The 19,357-nt window shown below is 46.4% G+C and overlaps 1 protein-coding gene across 1 annotated transcript in view; it reads right to left on the bottom strand.

Annotated features, from left to right (window-relative positions):
- LOC140279323 (uncharacterized) overlaps nt 1-18,959 on the bottom strand; it is an 85,610-nt gene extending 66,651 nt beyond the window's left edge. Inside the window, exons 1-8 of the mRNA XM_072374439.1 lie at nt 18,883-18,959; nt 18,564-18,665; nt 18,283-18,453; nt 18,028-18,144; nt 17,439-17,653; nt 15,456-15,746; nt 8,587-8,703; nt 3,954-4,010 (exon numbers count right to left, since the gene is read on the bottom strand). Of these exons, the coding sequence (XP_072230540.1) occupies nt 3,954-4,010; nt 8,587-8,703; nt 15,456-15,746; nt 17,439-17,653; nt 18,028-18,144; nt 18,283-18,453; nt 18,564-18,665; nt 18,883-18,931 (1,119 nt within the window). The 5' untranslated portion in view covers nt 18,932-18,959. The remainder of the gene's footprint in view (nt 1-3,953; nt 4,011-8,586; nt 8,704-15,455; nt 15,747-17,438; nt 17,654-18,027; nt 18,145-18,282; nt 18,454-18,563; nt 18,666-18,882) is intronic.
- Between the last annotated feature and the right edge of the window lie 398 nt (nt 18,960-19,357).

Below are 19,357 nucleotides of genomic sequence, written 5' to 3'. Positions count from 1 at the left end.
AGGCTGGAGACCAGTTAGGAGACCAGTTAGGAAACCAGTTAGGAGAGCAGTTAGGAAACCAGTTAGGAGACCAGTTAGGAGACCAGTTAGGAGACCAGTTAGGAGACCAGTTAGGAAACCAGTTAGGAAACCAGTTAGGAGACCAGTTAGGAAACCAGTTAGGAGACCAGTTAGGAGAGCGTTGCAGTAGTGAAGGTGGGAGATGACCATGGCCTGCACCTGGAGCTGGGGGGCATGTTGGGTCAGGTATGGTCTGATCTTTTTTATGTTCAGTAATGCAAAGCGGCACGAACGAGTAACCGAGGTAATGTGATCTTTGAAGGTTAGTTGGTCATCAATCATGACACCCAAATTTCTAGCAACCTTTGATGGAGCGAGAGATTTACCTGATTGAGTGTATTCTCATCTCTACAACAACGCCATTGAGACACTCTCCTCCTTTTCATCATAGCATGATGAAACAAGTCACCACAGCTAAACGGACGTTTTTTAAGTTCACCAACATATACTTATGTGTCAAAAACTGAAACCCGCTTTCCAGATGGTTCCAGGTCGTTTTTGATGCTCACAGAAAATCATTTCTTGGCTGTTTTTTATTTTATTTTATTTTAAAACTTAATTTGCTAATTCAGGTCATGTGACCACAGAAAATTAAACAGATGTTTTTGTTTTGTTCAAGAATGAAATTTGAGTTGAAGTGATCAGTTCCAATGATTTTTCAGGGATACCCTTTGAGTTAGTTTCACCCGACACCAAAGTTTGTGTTTGTCGTCACTAGTTTTAATCATACAGTCCTATAATTAGGATAAATGTGTATTTACATTTCTTTTTCTCGAGATATTCTAAACTTACATTTGAAGTCATATTTTTGAAGTGGACTTTATTTGGAGGATGTCACTTCAACATCATATGTGTTAGAAAAGGTCAAAATCTAACATGTATCCAGTCAATATTTGTTCAATTAAAGTATTCCTCTGTATTAATGAAGAAATTTAAGAAAAAGGAAAACTGTATTTCTGATCCCATGGCTGGGGTACTTAAATTCATCCAGTTTAGATAAAGAGTAAGTAATATTGTTTTATAGAAAATACAAATGGAAATAAATGCAGAACCCAACGTATAAAATTGTAAAATTATGTGGAAATAATGCTTTATAAGGAATTTCAGAAATGAATTCAATAAAACTGAATAAATCTTAGTTATGAATCATTTGTCCACATGAATGACAACATTCTGCCTGACATACACAAAATGTCCAAAAAGGGATGATCTGAAAGGACTTGATCTTTATTAAAATATGATCAATAGAAGTAAAGACAGCAATGAAGACAAAGTATGATAAACACAGAGAAGGAGATAAATAAATAAATAAATATGTTGATAATGATGAACAGTTATCATTTTACTTATTAGTAGTATAATAATAAATACAAAGAAAAGAAATTGCAAAGTTCAAACATTTCCTTCATTTTCCGAAAGATTAAAAATATCAAAACAACTATAATTAAACAAATATTCTAAATAACATTTCTGAATAATGAGTGCATAAAGAAAATAAAAAAATGTTCCCTGACTTTTTCAATTATTTTCCTTTAAAACCTTTTAATAACATGTATATTGTTCAATTTTTCTATCAAATAAAGATGAAAGGGAAATTGTTTGTTGGTTTACTAGCAGAAAAAGATAAAAAGTCCAAGCAGCAGGTGGAGCACGCCCAGTCTGATGGAACATGCATTACTGGTAGTTGTTGTACTGGTGATTGGTGCAGCATTTGTGGGGATTGCTGCAGCAGCAGTTGTGGTGGTTGGTGCAGTGCTAGTGGTGGTTGGTGCAGCAGTTGTGGTGGTTGGTGCAGCAGTTGTGGTGGTTGGTGTAGCTGTTGTGGTGGTTGGAGCATCAGTTATTGTAGTTGGTGCATCAGTTATTGTAGTTGGAGCATCAGTTATTGTAGTTGGAGCATCAGTTATTGTAGTTGGTGCATCAGTTATTGTAGTTGGAGCATCAGTTATTGTAGTTGGAGCATCAGTTATTGTAGTTGGTGCATCAGTTATTGTAGTTGGAGCATCAGTTATTGTAGTTGGAGCATCAGTTATTGTAGTTGGAGCATCAGTTATTGTAGTTGGTGCAACAGTTGCGGTGGATGGTGTAGCATTTGTGGGGATTGCTGCAGCAGCAGTTGTAGTGGTTGGAGCAGCTGTTGTTGTTGTTGGAGCAGTGCTAGTGGTGGTTGGTGCAGCATTTGTGGGGATTGCTGCAGCAGCAGTTGTAGTGGTTGGAGCAGCAGTTGTTGTGGTTGGAGCAGCAGTTTTAGTTGTTGGTGCAGCTGTTGTTGTGGTCGGTGCAGCAGTTGTAGTTGTTGGTGCAGCAGTTGTACTGGTTGGAGCAGCACTTGTGGTGGTTGGAGCAGCAGTTGTGGTGGTTGGTGCTGCAGCAGTTGTGGTGGTTGGTGCAGTGCTAGTGGTGGTTGGTGCAGCATTTGTGGTGGTTGGTGCAGCTGTTGTTGTGGTTGGTGCCGCAGTTGTAGTTGTTGGTGCAGCAGTTGTTGTGGTTGGAGCAGCAGTTGTAGTTGTTGGTGCAGCTGTTGTAGTGGTTGGTGCAGCAGTTGTTGTGGTTGGAGCCGCAGTTGTAGTGGTTGGTGCCGCAGTTGTAGTTGTTGGTGCAGCTGTTGTTGTGGTTGGAGCCGCAGTTGTAGTTGTTGGTGCAGCTGTTGTTGTGGTTGGTGCAGCAGTAGTTGTGGTCGGTGCAGCAGTTGTTGTGGTTGGAGCAGCAGTTGTTGTTGGTGCAGCAGTTGTTGTGGTTGGAGCAGCAGTTGTAGTTGTTGGTGCAGCAGTTGTTGTGGTTGGAGCAGCAGTTGTAGTTGTTGGTGCAGCAGTTGTTGTGGTTGGAGCAGCAGTTGTAGTTGTTGGTGCAGCTGTTGTTGTGGTTGGTGCAGCTGTTGTGGTGGTTGGAGCAGCAGTTGTAGTTGTTGGTGCAGCAGTTGTTGTGGTTGGAGCAGCAGTTGTAGTTGTTGGTGCAGCAGTTGTTGTGGTTGGAGCAGCAGTTGTAGTTGTTGGTGCAGCTGTTGTAGTGGTTGGTGCAGCAGTTGTTGTGGTTGGAGCCGCAGTTGTAGTGGTTGGTGCCGCAGTTGTAGTTGTTGGTGCAGCTGTTGTTGTGGTTGGAGCCGCAGTTGTAGTTGTTGGTGCAGCAGTTGTTGTGGTTGGAGCAGCAGTTGTAGTTGTTGGTGCCGCAGTTGTAGTTGTTGGTGCAGCTGTTGTTGTGGTTGGTGCAGCAGTTGTTGTGGTCGGTGCAGCAGTTGTTGTGGTTGGAGCAGCAGTTGTTGTTGGTGCAGCAGTTGTTGTGGTTGGAGCAGCAGTTGTAGTTGTTGGTGCCGCAGTTGTAGTTGTTGGTGCAGCTGTTGTTGTGGTTGGAGCCGCAGTTGTAGTTGTTGGTGCAGCAGTTGTTGTGGTTGGAGCAGCAGTTGTAGTTGTTGGTGCCGCAGTTGTAGTTGTTGGTGCAGCTGTTGTTGTGGTTGGTGCAGCAGTTGTTGTGGTCGGTGCAGCAGTTGTTGTGGTTGGAGCCGCAGTTGTAGTTGTTGGTGCAGCAGTTGTTGTGGTTGGAGCAGCAGTTGTAGTTGTTGGTGCCGCAGTTGTAGTTGTTGGTGCAGCAGTTGTTGTGGTCGGTGCAGCAGTTGTTGTTGGTGCTGCAGTTGTTGTGGTTGGAGCCGCAGTTGTAGTTGTTGGTGCAGCAGTTGTTGTGGTTGCAGCCGCAGTTGTAGTTGTTGGAGCCGCAGTTGTAGTTGTTGGTGCAGCAGTTGTAGTTGTTGGTGCAGCTGTTGTTGTGGTTGGTGCAGCAGTTGTAGTTGTTGGTGCCACAGTTGGAGTTGTTGGTGCAGCAGTTGTAGTTGTTGGTGCAGCTGTTGTTGTGGTTGGTGCAGCAGTTGTAGTTGTTGGTGCCGCAGTTGTAGTTGTTGGTGCCGCAGTTGTAGTTGTTGGTGCAGCAGTTGTAGTTGTTGGTGCAGCAGTTGTTGTGGTTGAAGCCGCAGTTGTAGTTGTTGGAGCCGCAGTTGTAGTTGTTGGTGCAGCAGTTGTAGTTGTTGGTGCAGCTGTTGTTGTGGTTGGTGCAGCAGTTGTAGTTGTTGGTGCCACAGTTGGAGTTGTTGGTGCAGCAGTTGTAGTTGTTGGTGCAGCTGTTGTTGTGGTTGGTGCAGCAGTTGTAGTTGTTGGTGCCGCAGTTGTAGTTGTTGGTGCCGCAGTTGTAGTTGTTGGTGCCGCAGTTGTAGTTGTTGGTGCAGCTGTTGTTGTGGTTGGTGCAGCAGTTGTAGTTGTTGGTGCAGCAGTTGTTGTGGTTGGAGCAGCAGTTGTTGTTGGTGCAGCTGTTGTTGTGGTTGGTGCAGCTGTTGTTGTGGTTGGTGCAGCAGTTGTAGTGGTTGGTGCCGCAGTTGTAGTGGTTGGTGCAGCTGTTGTTGTGGTTGGAGCCGCAGTTGTTGTGGTTGGAGCAGCAGTTGTTGTGGTTGGAGCAGCAGTTGTAGTTGTTGGTGCCGCAGTTGTAGTTGTTGGTGCAGCTCTTGTTGTGGTTGGTGCAGCAGTTGTTGTGGTCGGTGCAGCAGTTGTTGTGGTCGGTGCAGCAGTTGTTGTTGGTGCAGCAGTTGTTGTGGTTGGTGCAGCAGTTGTTGTGGTTGGAGCCGCAGTTGTAGTTGTTGGTGCCGCAGTTTTAGTTGTTGGTGCAGCAGTTGTAGTTGTTGGTGCAGCAGTTGTTGTGGTTGAAGCCGCAGTTGTAGTTGTTGGAGCCGCAGTTGTAGTTGTTGGTGCAGCAGTTGTAGTTGTTGGTGCAGCTGTTGTTGTGGTTGGTGCAGCAGTTGTAGTTGTTGGTGACACAGTTGGAGTTGTTGGTGCAGCAGTTGTAGTTGTTGGTGCAGCTGTTGTTGTGGTTGGTGCAGCAGTTGTAGTTGTTGGTGCCGCAGTTGTAGTTGTTGGTGCAGCAGTTGTAGTTGTTGGTGCAGCTGTTGTTGTGGTTGGTGCAGCAGTTGTAGTTGTTGGTGCCACAGTTGTAGTTGTTGGTGCAGCAGTTGTTGTGGTTGGAGCAGCAGTTGTTGTTGGTGCAGCTGTTGTTGTGGTTGGTGCAGCAGTTGTTGTGGTTGGAGCCGCAGTTGTAGTTGTTGGTGCCGCAGTTGTAGTTGTTGGTGCAGCTGTTGTTGTGGTTGGTGCCGCAGTTGTAGTTGTTGGTGCCGCAGTTGTAGTGGTTGGTGCCGCAGTTGTAGTGGTTGGTGCTGCAGTTGTTGTAGTTGGAGCCGCAGTTGTAGTTGTTGGTGCCGTAGTTGTAGTGGTTGGTGCCGCAGTTGTAGTTGTTGGTGCAGCAGTTGTTGTGGTTGGAGCCAGAGTTGTAGTTGTTGGTGCCGCAGTTGTAGTTGTTGGTGCAGCTGTTGTTGTGGTTGGTGCCGCAGTTGTAGTTGTTGGTGCCGCAGTTGTAGTGGTTGGTGCCGCAGTTGTAGTGGTTGGTGCTGCAGTTGTTGTGGTTGGAGCCGCAGTTGTAGTTGTTGGTGCCGTAGTTGTAGTGGTTGGTGCCGCAGTTGTAGTGGTTGGTGCAGCTGTTGTAGTTGTTTGTGCAGCTGTTGTAGTGGTTGGTGCAGCTGTTGTTGTGGTTGGTGCAGCAGTTGTTGTGGTTGGAGCAGCAGTTGTAGTTGTTGGTGCCGCAGTTGTAGTTGTTGGTCCAGCAGTTGTTGTGGTTGGAGCCACAGTTGTAGTTGTTGGAGCCGCAGTTGTAGTTGTTGGTGCCGTAGTTGTAGTGGTTGGTGCCGCAGTTGTAGTGGTTGGTGCCGCAGTTGTAGTTGTTGGTGCAGCTGTTGTTGTGGTTGGTGCCGCAGTTGTAGTTGTTGGTGCCGCAGTTGTAGTTGTTGGTGCCGCAGTTGTAGTGGTTGGTGCCGCAGTTGTAGTGGTTGGTGCTGCAGTTGTTGTGGTTGGAGCCGCAGTTGTAGTTGTTGGTGCCGTAGTTGTAGTGGTTGGTGCCGCAGTTGTAGTGGTTGGTGCAGCTGTTGTAGTTGTTGGTGCAGCTGTTGTAGTGGTTGGTGCAGCTGTTGTTGTGGTTGGTGCCGCAGTTGTAGTTGTTGGTGCAGCAGTTGTAGTTGTTGGTGCCGCAGTTGTAGTGGTTGGTGCAGCTGTTGTTGTGGTTGGTGCCGCAGTTGTAGTGGTTGGAGCAGCAGTTGTAGTTGTTGGTGCCGCAGTTGTAGTTGTTGGTGCAGCTGTTGTTGTGGTTGGTGCCGCAGTTGTAGTTGTTGGTGCCGCAGTTGTAGTGGTTGGTGCAGCAGTTGTAGTGGTTGGTGCAGCTGTTGTTGTGGTTGGTGCAGCTGTTGTAGTTGTTGGTGCAGCAGTTGTAGTTGTTGGTGCAGCTGTTGTTGTGGTTGGTGCAGCAGTTGTTGTGGTTGGAGCAGCAGTTGTAGTTGTTGGTGCCGCAGTTGTAGTTGTTGGTGCAGCTGTTGTTGTGGTTGGTGCCGCAGTTGTAGTTGTTGGTGCCGCAGTTGTAGTGGTTGGTGCAGCAGTTGTAGTGGTTGGTGCAGCTGTTGTTGTGGTTGGTGCAGCTGTTGTAGTTGTTGGTGCAGCAGTTGTAGTGGTTGGTGCAGCTGTTGTTGTGGTTGGTGCAGCAGTTGTTGTGGTTGGAGCAGCAGTTGTAGTTGTTGGTGCCGCAGTCGTAGTTGTTGGTGCAGCTGTTGTTGTGGTTGGTGCCGCAGTTGTAGTTGTTGGTGCCGCAGTTGTAGTGGTTGGTGCAGCAGTTGTAGTGGTTGGTGCAGCTGTTGTAGTTGTTGGTGCAGCTGTTGTAGTTGTTGGTGCCACAGTTGTAGTGGTTGGTGCAGCTGTTGTAGTTGTTATTGCAGCTGTTGTTGTGGTTGGTGCAGCTGTTGTTGTGGTTGGTGCAGCAGTTGTAGTGGTTGGTGCAGCAGTTGTAGTGGTTGGTGCAGCTGTTGTAGTTGTTGGTGCAGCTGTTGTAGTTGTTGGTGCCGCAGTTGTAGTTGTTGGTGCAGCTGTTGTTGTGGTTGGTGCAGCAGTTGTTGTGGTTGGTGCCGCAGTTGTAGTTGTTTGTGCCGCAGTTGTAGTGGTTGGTGCCGCAGTTGTAGTGGTTGGTGCAGCAGTTGTAGTGGTTGGTGAAGCTGTTGTTGTGGTTGGTGCAGCAGTTGTTGTGGTTGGAGCAGCAGTTGTAGTTGTTGGTGCCGCAGTTGTAGTTGTTGGTGCAGCTATTGTAGTGGTTGGTGCAGCAGTTGTAGTGGTTGGTGCCGCAGTTGTAGTTGTTGGTGCCGCAGTTGTAGTGGTTGGTGTCGCAGTTGTAGTGGTTGGTGCCGCAGTTGTTGTGGTCGGTGCAGCAGTTGTTGTGGTTGGTGCAGCAGTTGTTGTGGTTGGTGCCGCAGTTGTAGTTGTTGGTGCAGCTGTTGTTGTGGTTGGTGCCGCAGTTGTAGTTGTTGGTGCCGCAGTTGTAGTGGTTGGTGCCGCAGTTGTAGTGGTTGGTGCCGCAGTTGTAGTGGTTGGTGCCGCAGTTGTTGTGGTTGGAGCAGCAGTTGTTGTTGTTGGTGCAGCAGTTGTTGTGGTTGGAGCAGCAGTTGTAGTTGTTGGTGCAGCTGTTGTTGTGGTTGGTGCCGCAGTTGTAGTTGTTGGTGCCGCAGTTGTAGTTGTTGGTGCAGCTGTTGTAGTGGTTGGTGCCGCAGTTGTAGTTGTTGGTGCCGCAGTTGTAGTGGTTGGTGTCGCAGTTGTAGTGGTTGGTGCCGCAGTTGTTGTGGTCGGTGCAGCAGTTGTTGTGGTTGGTGCAGCAGTTGTTGTGGTTGGTGCCGCAGTTGTAGTTGTTGGTGCCGCAGTTGTAGTGGTTGGTGCCGCAGTTGTAGTGGTTGGTGCCGCAGTTGTTGTGGTTGGAGCAGCAGTTGTAGTTGTTGGTGCCGTAGTTTTAGTTGTTGGTGCAGCAGTTGTTGTGGTTGGAGCAGCAGTTGTTGTTGTTGGAGCAGCAGTTGTTGTTGTTGGTGCAGCAGTTGTTGTGGTTGGAGCAGCAGTTGTTGTTGTTGGAGCAGCAGTTGTGGTGGTCGGAGCAGCAGTTGTTGTTGTCACCTGACTGTTACACAAAGGGGTGGTACAACAGGTCGGTCCACTGCTGATGGTACCAACATTTTCCATGAAAGGTAGAGTACCGAGACTGGTAGCTGCTGCACATGTGTTCTGAGTCACACAGCCCAGTGCTGGATATGTTGTGGATCCATTTGTTACTGAGGATTAAAAAGTAGAGTTTAAACATTCAAGTTATGTTTTTACAAAATAATAAAAACAGCACAAAACAGGATCAGTGATTATTGAACACTTTTCAGCTGCTGTGTCGAATTAGAAAATAACAAAACATCTGTCAGAACAGTCACCAGCTGTGCTGAGTATTACAGACCTAAAACAGGTTGAACTTTGTTTAAATTTGTAACTTGTTCGAGAATCTGTGATAAAATCTTCGAAGAAAGAAGATTGTTAAATAACTTTCTTCCACTTGTTGATTTAACAAAACTTTATCGGTGAAATTCGTCTGAAATGTTTTCAGGTGGGAACCAGATTCAAAGATTACATTTTTTAAAAACTTTTCCAGATGAAAACTCACCAGCTGCTTGGATGCAGTTGTCCTCCTCTCCTGAACACTGAATAGCAGCGCTGCATTGAGAGGTGGAAGGGTCACAAACAACACACTGCAGACTGTTAGCTGGCTGAGAAGAAGGGACTGAAACACAGAAGATCAGAACAGTTCATTTCTGGAGGAGAGACGTGTCAAACACCACAGAAAGAAGACAGAATATTGTTTCTTATCACTCTGATGTTTTCTGGTGGTCACAGAGCAGCTTACACTGAGTTTACTTACATGATAGACTTTGTGAGTTGCAGCTGTCTATGTTGTTGCAGCACTCAGCCGATGCTAATGCACTTGCAAACCCCAAGTTGACTGAAAATGTCTGACTGCCTGTGGCTGGACACTGGGAGGATGGAGCACAGTCCTTGAAGATTTGCTGTGCTGTAGATCCAGATGAAGTGGCTGCAGAGTCAAAGTGCAGTTTGTTAATGTTGATGGAAATCACACATAAACTCAGAGAACATTTACTGTCTTTAACTGGATCTTAAAGTAGGACATGAGGATGAAAATACCTGTAATGGCCGCTGTTATACACATTGTCTCTGTGCCACATGTCTTTGGTACTGTGGTTGAACACTGCTGATCTGCACAGGCCTCACAGACCAGGGCTCCAGCTGTAATCAAGAGAATAACAGTGTTTGGAAAAAATCATGTCACATCTTACATATATGTACATGTATATTTATATGTATGTACATATAAGTAGTGCTACTAGTCTTCCTATAAAGACTCGAAGTTCTCGAAGATTAAAAAGTTAAAATAAAACGATTCTTTAATCTAAGTCTTTACTTTCTGAATAAGCTGCTGTAAAAACGCTGTAAGTGGAGTTACCTGTGCTGGAGAGAGCCCAGATGAGAGTCAGAGTAAGAATCAGCTTCATTGTGATGAGCAGGTGAGAACTGCTGGTCAGTGTTCCTGGATAATGATGCTGCACCTCCCGAGCAGCGCTACAATTTATACGCTGCACATGTGACCTCATGGACTGGGTGTTTTCTCATCCCGACCATTCAGATACTCTCCTCCCTGTTCTATTGAACCACTGCCAGAATTTAACACACCTTAACACACCTTATTTTCGTCAACATGTATTTATGTCAGATGATACACACAAACAACATATAAATAACTTGCATACTCCCGTCCATCCCTCCAGAACAGGTTTTTCAAACATTTTTCTCGCCCTTTTTCTCTTTCTTTCAGCCGCATTGTACATGATGAACTAGAAGTATTGATGATGGAGTCAGAGTGACGCTCTTTAGATATTTCTGTGGCATTCCTACATCAGTCTTTAGACTTCTATAGATACATTTCTTCCTACCAAAACATGCTGAAGGCATCTGATTGTGTAAATTCTTATTCATATTAGAAAATGTCAAAAAGGGATTTCAGAATATTTTTGCTCTTCATTTTTTCCCTTGTCCTGTCCAGCTTTACTGCAGCAGAATTGTAATCTGAATACTTTTTATGCCAAACAGATTTACTTTGCCAAGGGAAGCTTTATAAATGCAAAGCTCCCCTTGATGCCCATCAACTGCCCATTTATTTATTTTTGTCACAATAGTTAACATGTAATAGTGCCAAACCGGACTGGGGGACGAGGAAAAGTAAAAAAGAAGAAACAGAACAAAAATAGAACAAAAAACCAGACAACCAGCTGCTACACCTGTAAAAACAAAACACATGACAATCCACGGCCTCTGTGGGGAATCCAGCCTTAGAGCCACCAGGAGCACCTGAAAGCAGACAATCAGAGAAAAAACAGACACACAAACAAACAAAAACAAGCTCAAGTAGTGGCAATCGCATACAACACAGCTGTGGATAGATGACCTGAAACCACAGAAAGGGCCAGAAGACCCAGGCCACCAGCAGCCCCCACGGAGCACAGATCCCAGGAAGCCCACCGCAGGGACAACTGCGCATCCACCCAGAAGACGGCAGAGGAATTCCCCGAAAAGAGTCCCCATAAGCATAGGGCAGAGGCCCCCCGGGAGCCAGGGGCAACAGCCCACCGACCCCGCCAGGCCCCAGCCGCCCAGACATGGGCCCTGTACCAGACCCGGGCCCCAGGAGCCCGAGCGCCCCCAAACCCCCCGGCAGAGGCCCCACCCAATACCCGAGAGGGCCAAGCGCCCCAGAGAAGTGCCCCGGGACCCAAGTCGGTGAATTTGCTAGTAGCGTGGGGAGGCAACGCCGCCCCCCCATCGGGAGAAGCACAAGCAGACCAGAGGACAGCAAGTCCCAGACCCAGACCCAGAAGGTCATCACCACACACACTTGCACATCCCATACATCCACACATCCACACGTCCTCCCTCCCTCAACTCCGCTGGGGTGTGGCGCAGCGGGCATTCAGGGGGCCAGCAGCCCCCCAGCCACCACAGACCCCGAACCAGCAGAATAACTCATCCTCGTGGCCCCTCCCGCCCCGGGCAGCAACCAGGCAGTTGGGGTGTGGGAAGACCCCTCCCCTCACCCTTCTGGCTCTTCAATATTTTTTAATAGTGAGCGATTAAAACTGAGGGGCAGCCAACCTTGTAGAACTGGGAGCGCGGCCCTCTGGGCAGCCTACATCCCCAAAGAGCCCCGCCACTCAGTGCAAATACCCCCCAAGACCTAATGTGTGTTTGTGTGTGTGTTTGAGTAGTAGTAGTCTAGGGTGTAATTAAAAGAGGGGAACTGCAGAGTGCAGTAAAGGGGACCACCTATGTGGCCCCATCCCCGACACCCCACAGAAAACACACGCCCCAAAAACCCTACATGTGTGAGTGTGTGCTGTGTGCAGGAGCCAGAAGGGAGAGGGCTATGGGGATATAGACCTGGGGGAGAGAAGCTCCCCCGTAGAGGGCAGCCAGCGACTGGCTGCAATAGGCTCCCCTGTTTCCTGGGACCTGCCACAGGGCAGGAGGGCCTGATGTCCACCAGGCTCGAGGGCCTGATGTCCACCAGGCTCGAGGGCCTGATGTCCACCAGGCTCGAGGCCTGCAGCGACCATATTCAGGGAGCTACGGTACTCCCAGATGGTCCAGGTTTCCCTCTTAGACCTGTTGCCTGTCCGACCCGACCTTGGATAAACGGAACAAAATGGATGGATTGATGGTCATATAAACTAAATTTGTATAAATTACAAGTAAAAGTTTCCATCTTTTTGCTGTTATTGTTTTGAAGTTTTTAGTAAAGACCCTGTAAGCGGAGTAGGTGAGAACTGCGTATGAGCTATCCAGGATTATGATAATGCACCTCCTGAGTAGTACTAAATGTTCGATCCAGCACAATTTATGTTTATGTTTATGTATTTATCAGACGCTTTTATCCAAAGCGACTTACAAATAAAGATATAACAAAGCTATATATAAAGCTAACAATAAGCTACATAGAAGGAACCAAGGAGTCCGACTCTGTCAGAGGGGACAGAGTAGAGATAGGGTGCAGGCATAGAAGGAAGTGCAGAAAGATAAAGGGCAGAGATAGAGGGGGTAGGGAAGTACAAGGTAAGTGCTGGGATAGGAGATGCTCTCTGAAGAGCTGGGTTTTCAGGAGCTTCTTGAAGATAGACAGGGACGCCCCTGTTCTGGTAGCGCTCGGTAGGTCATTCCACCATCGTGGGACGACACATGAACAGAGTTTGGATTGTCTTAGGCGTGGTGTAGGAGCTGCTAGACGACAATCCTGGGACCAACGGAGGGACCCAGTTGGGACAGAAGCCTTTGCAGGAGCATTCAAGTAGATGGGAGCCGTTCCATTAAGCTCTTTGTAGCTAACATCAGGGACTTGGATCTGATGCTGGCGGCTAAGGGCAGCCAGAGGAGCTCAATGAACAGAGGGGGGGCGTGTTCTTTTAGGCTGATCCAAGACCAGACGCACCGCCGCGTTCTGGACCATCTGCAGAGGTTTCACAGGCTGGAGACCAGTTAGGAGACCAGTTAGGAAACCAGTTAGGAAACCAGTTAGGAAACCAGTTAGGAGACCAGTTAGGAGACCAGTTAGGAGAGCAGTTAGGAAACCAGTTAGGAAACCAGTTAGGAGACCAGTTAGGAGTCCAGTTAGGAGACCAGTTAGGAGACCAGTTAGGTGACCAGTTAGGAGAGCGTTGCAGGAGTCAAGGTGGGAGATGACCATGGCCTGCACCAGGAGCTGGGGGGCATGTTGGGTCAGGTATGGTCTGATCTTTCTTATGTTTAGTAATGCAAAGCGGCTGAACGAGTAACCGAGGTAACGGGATCTTTGAAGGTTAGTTGGTCACCAATCATGACACCCAAGTTTCTATCAACCTTTGATGGAGCGAGAGATTTACCTGATTGAGTGTATTCTCATCTCTACAACATCGCCATTGAGACACTCTCCTCCTTTTCATCATAGCATGATGAAACAAGTCAACACAGCTAAACAGACGTTTTTTAAGTTCACCAACATATACTTATGTGTCAAAAACTGAAACCCGTTTTCCAGATGGTTCCAGGTCGTTTTTGATGCTCACAGAAGATCATTTCTTGGCTTTTTTTATTTAATTTTAAAACTTAATTTGCTAATTCAGGTCATGTGACCACAGAAAATTAAACAGATGTTTTTGTTTTGTTCAAGAATGAAATTTGAGTTGAAGTGATCAGTTCCAATGATTTTTCAGGGATACCCTTTGAGTTAGTTTCACCCGACACCAAAGTTTGTGTTTGTCGTCACTAGTTTTAATCATACAGTCCTATAATTAGGATAAATGTGTATTTACATTTCTTTTTCTCGAGATATTCTAAACTTACATTTGAAGTCATACTTTTGAAGTGGACTTTATTTGGAGGATGTCACTTCAACATCATATATGTTAGAAAAGGTCAAAATCTAACATGTATCCAGTCAATATTTGTTCAATTAAAGTATTCCTCTGTATTAATGAAGAAATTTAAGAAAAAGGAAAACTGTATTTCTAATCCCATGGCTGGGGTACTTAAATTCATCCTGTTTAGATAAAGAGTAAAGTAATAAAAAGTAATAATGTTTTATAGAAAATACAAATGGAAATAAATGCAGAACCCAACGTATAAAATTGTAAAATTATGTGGAAATAATGCTTTATAAGGAATTTCAGAAATGAATTCAATAAAACTGAATAAATCTTAGTTATGAATCATTTGTCCACATGAATGACAACATTCTGCCTGACATACACAAAATGTCCAAAAAGGGATGATCTGAAAGGACTTGATCTTTATTAAAATATGATCAATAGAAGTAAAGACAGCAATGAAGACAAAGTATGATAAACACAGAGAAGGAGATAAATAAATAAATAAATATGTTGATAATGATAACAGTTATAATTTTACTTATTAGTAGTATAATAATAAATACAAAGAAAAGAAATTGAAAAGTTCAAACATTTCCTTCATTTTCCAAAAGATTAAAAATATCAAAACAACTATAATTAAACAAATATTCTAAATAACATTTCTGAATAATGAGTGCATAAAGAAAATAAAAAAATGTTCCCTGACTTTTTCAATTATTTTCCTTTAAAACCTTTTAATAACATGTATATTGTTCAATTTTTCTATCAAATAAAGATGAAAGGGAAATTGTTTGTTGGTTTACTAGCAGAAAAAGATAAAAAGTCCAAGCAGCAGGTGGAGCAAGCCCAGTCTGATGGAACATGCATTACTAGTAGTTGTTGTACTGGTGATTGGTGCAGCATTTGTGGGGATTGCTGCAGCAGCAGTTGTAGTGGTTGGAGCAGTGCTAGTGGTGGTTGGTGCAGCATTTGTGGTGGTTGGAGCAGAAGCAGTTGTGGTTGGTACAGCAGTTGTGGTGGTTGGTGCAGCATTTGTGGTGGTTGGTGCAGCTGTTGTGGTGGTTGTTGCAGCAGTTGTTGTGGTTGGTGCCGTAGTTGTGGGGATTGCTGCAGCAGTTGTAGTGGTTGGAGCAGCAGCAGTTGTGGTTGGTACAGCAGTTGTGGTGGTTGGTGCAGTGCTAGTGGTGGTTGGTGCACCATTTGTGGTGGTTGGTGCAGCTGTTGTGGTGGTTGTTGCAGCAGTTGTTGTGGTTGTTGCCGCAGTTGTGGGGATTGCTGCAGCAGTTGTAGTGGTAGGAGCAGCAGTTGTGGTGGTTGGTGCAGCACTTGTAGTGGTTGGAGCAGCAGTTTTAGTTGTTGGTGCCGCAGTTGTAGTTGTTGGTGAAGCAGTTGTTGTGGTCGGTGCAGCAGTTGTAGTTGTTGGTGCAGCAGTTGTGGTGGTTGGTGCAGCATTTGTGGTGGTTGGAGCAGCAGTTGTGGTGGTTGGTGCAGTGCTAGTGGTGGTTGGTGCAGCATTTGTGGTGGTTGGTGCAGCTGTTGTTGTGGTTGGTGCCGCAGTTGTAGTGGTTGGAGCAGCACTTGTAGTGGTTGGAGCAGCAGTTGTGGGGATTGCTGCAGCAGTTGTAGTTGTTGGTGCAGCAGTTGTAGTGGTTGGAGCAGCAGTTGTGGTTGTTGGAGCAGCAGTTGTGGTGGTTGGAGCAGCAGTTGTGGGGATTGCTGCCGCAGTTGTAGTTGTTGGTGCAGCAGTTGTAGTTGTTGGTGCAGCAGTTGTTGTGGTTGGAGCAGCAGTTGTAGTTGTTGGTGCAGCAGTTGTTGTGGTTGGAGCAGCAGTTGTAGTTGTTGGTGCAGCAGTTGTTGTGGTTGGAGCAGCAGTTGTAGTTGTTGGTGCAGCTGTTGTTGTGGTTGGTGCAGCAGTTGTTGTGGTTGGAGCAGCTGTTGTTGTGGTTGGTGCCACTGTTGTAGTGGTTGGTGCCGCAGTTGTAGTTGTTGGTGCAGCTGTTGTTGTGGTTGGAGCCGCAGTTGTAGTTGTTGGTGCAGCAGTTGTTGTGGTTGGAGCAGCAGTTGTAGTTGTTGGTGCCGCAGTTGTAGTTGTTGGTGCAGCTGTTGTTGTGGTCGGTGCCGCAGTTGTAGTTGTTGGTGAAGCTGTTGTTGTGGTTGGAGCCGCAGTTGTAGTTGTTGGTGCAGTTGTTGTTGTGGTTGGTGCAGCAGTTGTAGTGGTTGGTGCAGCAGTTGTTGTGGTTGGAGCCGCAGTTGTAGTTGTTGGTGCAGCAGTTGTTGTGGTTGGAGCCGCAGTTGTAGTTGTTGGTGCAGCTGTTGTTGTGGTTGGTGCAGCAGTTGTTGTGGTTGGAGCAGCAGTTGTAGTTGTTGGTGCCACAGTTGTAGTTGTTGGTGCCGCAGTTGTAGTTGTTGGTGCCGCAGTTGTAGTTGTTGGTGCCGCAGTTGTTGTGGTTGGAGCCGCAGTTGTTGTGGTTGGTGCAGCTGTTGTTGTGGTTGGAACCGCAGTTGTAGTTGTTGGTGCCGCAGTTGTAGTGGTTGGTGCCGCAGTTGTAGTTGTTGGTGCCGCAGTTGTAGTGGTTGGTGCCGCAGTTGTAGTGGTTGGTGCAGCTGTTGTTGTGGTTGGAGCCGCAGTTGTTGTGGTTTGAGCAGCAGTTGTAGTTGTTGGTGCAGCTGTTGTTGTGGTCGGTGCAGCTGTTGTTGTGGTCGGTGCAGCAGTTGTTGTGGTCGGTGCAGCAGTTGTTGTTGGTGCAGCTGTTGTTGTGGTTGGTGCAGCTGTTGTTGTGGTTGGTGCAGCAGTTGTTGTGGTTGGTGCAGCAGTTGTTGTGGTTGGAGCAGCAGTTGTAGTTGTTGCTGCCGCAGTTGTTGTAGTTGGTGCAGCTGTTGTTGTGGTTGGTGCAGCAGTTGTTGTGGTTGGAGCCGCAGTTGTAGTTGTTGGTGCAGCAGTTGTTGTGGTTGGAGCAGCAGTTGTTGTGGTTGGAGCAGCAGTTGTAGTTGTTGGTGCCGCAGTTGTAGTTGTTGGTGCAGCTGTTGTTGTGGTTGGTGCCGCAGTTGTAGTTGTTGGTGCCGCAGTTGTAGTGGTTGGTGCCGCAGTTGTAGTGGTTGGTGCCGCAGTTGTAGTTGTTGGTGCCGCAGTTGTAGTGGTTGGTGCAGAAGTTGTAGTGGTTGGTGCCGCAGTTGTAGTTGTTGGTGCAGCAGTTGTTGTGGTTGGAGCCACAGTTGTAGTTGTTGGTGCAGCTGTTGTTGTGGTTGGTGCCGCAGTTGTAGTTGTTGGTGCAGCAGTTGTAGTTGTTGGTGCAGCTGTTGTTGTGGTTGGTGCCGCAGTTGTAGTTGTTGGTGCCGCTGTTGTAGTGGTTGGTGCAGAAGTTGTAGTGGTTGGTACAGCTGTTGTTGTGGTTGGAGCCGCAGTTGTAGTGGTTGGTGCCGCAGTTGTAGTTGTTGGTGCCACTGTTGTAGTGGTTGGTGCCGCAGTCGTAGTGGTTGGTGCAGCTGTTGTGGTGGTTGGTGCCGCAGTTGTAGTTGTTGGTGCAGCAGTTGTTGTTGTTGGTGCCACAGTTGTAGTTGTTGGAGCAGCAGTTGTTGTGGTTGGAGCGGCAGTTGTAGTGGTTGTTGCCGCAGTTATAGTTGTTGGTGCAGCAGTTGTGGTGGTTGGTGCCGCAGTTGTAGTTGTTGGTGCAGCAGTTGTTGTTGTTGGTGCCACAGTTGTAGTTGTTGGAGCAGCAGTTGTTGTGGTTGGAGCGGCAGTTGTAGTGGTTGGTGCCGCAGTTGTAGTTGTTGGTGCCACTGTTGTAGTGGTTGGTGCCGCAGTCGTAGTGGTTGGTGCAGCTGTTGTAGTGGTTGGTGCCGCAGTTGTAGTTGTTGGTGCAGCAGTTGTTGTGGTTGGTGCCACAGTTGTAGTTGTTGGAGCAGCAGTTGTTGTGGTTGGAGCCGCAGTCGTAGTGGTTGGTGCAGCTGTTGTAGTGGTTGGTGCCGCAGTTGTAGTTGTTGGTGCAGCAGTTGTTGTGGTTGGTGCCGCAGTTGTAGTGGTTGGTGCCGCAGTTGTAGTTGTTGGTGCCGCAGTTGTTGTGGTTGGAGCAGCAGTTGTTGTGGTTGGAGCAGCAGTTGTTGTTGTCACCTGACTGTTACACAAAGTGGTGGTACAACAGGTCGGTCCACTGCTGATGGTACCAACATTTTCCATGAAAGGTAGAGTACCGAGACTGGTAGCTGCTGCACATGTGTTCTGAGTCACACAGCCCAGTGCTGGATATGTTGTGGATCCATTTGTTACTGAGGATTAAAAAGTAGAGTTTAAACATTCAAGTTATGTTTTTACAAAAAAATAAAAACAACACAAAACTAGATCAGTGGGTATCGAACACTTTTCAGCTGCTGTGTTGAATTAGAAAATTACAAAACATCTGTCAGAACAATCACCAGCTGTGCTGAGTATTACAGACCTAAAACAGGTTGAACTTTGTTTAAATTTGTAACTTGTTCGAGAATCTGTCATAAAATCTTCAAAGAAAGAGGATTGTTAAATAACTTTTCTTCACTTTTTGATTTAACAAAACTTTATTGGTGAAATTCGTCTGAAATGTTTTCAGGTGGGAACCAGATTCAAAGATTACATTTTTTAAAAACTTTTCCAGATGAAAACTCACCAGCTGCTTGGATGCAGTTGTCCTCCTCTCCTGAACACTGAATAGCAGCGCTGCATTGAGAGGTGGAAGGGTCACAAACAACACACTGCAGACTGTTAGCTGGCTGAGAAGAAGGGACTGAAACACAGAAGATCAGAACAGTTCATTTCTGGAGGAGAGACGTGTCAAACACCACAGAAAGAAGACAGAATATTGTTTCTTATCACTCTGATGTTTTCTGGTGGTCACAGAGCAGCTTACACTGAGTTTACTTACATGATAGACTTTGTGAGTTGCAGCTGTCTATGTTGTTGCAGCACTCAGCCGATGCTAATGCACTTGCAAACCCCAAGTTGACTGAAAATGTCTGACTGCCTGTGGCTGGACACTGGGAGGATGGAGCACAGTCCTTGAAGATTTGCTGTGCTGTAGATCCAGATGAAGTGGCTGCAGAGTCAAAGTGCAGTTTGTTAATGTTGATGGAAATCACACATAAACTCAGAGAACATTTACTGTCTTTAACTGGATCTTAAAGTAGGACATGAGGATGAAAATACCTGTAATGGCCGCTGTTATACACATTGTCTCTGTGCCACATGTCTTTGGTACTGTGGTTGAACACTGCTGATCTGCACAGGCCTCACAGACCAGGGCTCCAGCTGTAATCAAGAGAATAAGAGTGTTTGGAAAAAATCATGTCACATCTTACATATATGTACATGTATATTTATATGTATGTACATATAAGTAGTGCTACTAGTCTTCCTATAAAGACTCGAAGTTCTCGAAGACTAAAAAGTTAAAATAAAACGATTCTTTAATCTAAGTCTTTACTTTCTGAATAAGCTGCTGTAAAAACGCTGTAAGTGGAGTTACCTGTGCTGGAGAGAGCCCAGAGGAGAGTCAGAGTAAGAATCAGCTTCATTGTGATGAGCAGGTGAGAACTGCTGGTCAATGTTCCTGGATAATGATGCTGCACCTCCCGAGCAGCGCTACAATTTATACGCTGCACATGTGACCTCATGGACTGGGTGTTTTCTCATCCCGACCTTTCAGATACTCTCCTCCCTGTTCTATTGAACCACTGCCAGAATTTAACACACCTTAACACACCTTATTTTGGTCAACATGTATCCATGTCAGATGATACACACAAACAACATATAAATAACTTGCATACTCCCGTCCATCCCTCCAGAACAGGTTTTTCAAACATTTTTCTCGCCCTTTTTCTCTTTCTTTCAGCCGCATTGTACATGATGAACTAGAAGTATTGATGACTCCACGTCAGAGTGACGCTCTTTAGATATTTCTGTGGTATTCCTACATCGGTCTTTAGACTTCTATAGAT

The sequence above is a fragment of the Leuresthes tenuis genome, unplaced genomic scaffold (assembly GCF_036924035.1).
Source record: "Leuresthes tenuis unplaced genomic scaffold, fLeuTen1.0.hap1 SCAF_21, whole genome shotgun sequence".
In the NCBI taxonomy this organism is placed as follows: domain Eukaryota; kingdom Metazoa; phylum Chordata; class Actinopteri; order Atheriniformes; family Atherinopsidae; genus Leuresthes; species Leuresthes tenuis.
This window is presented reverse-complemented; position numbering and strand designations above follow the sequence as displayed.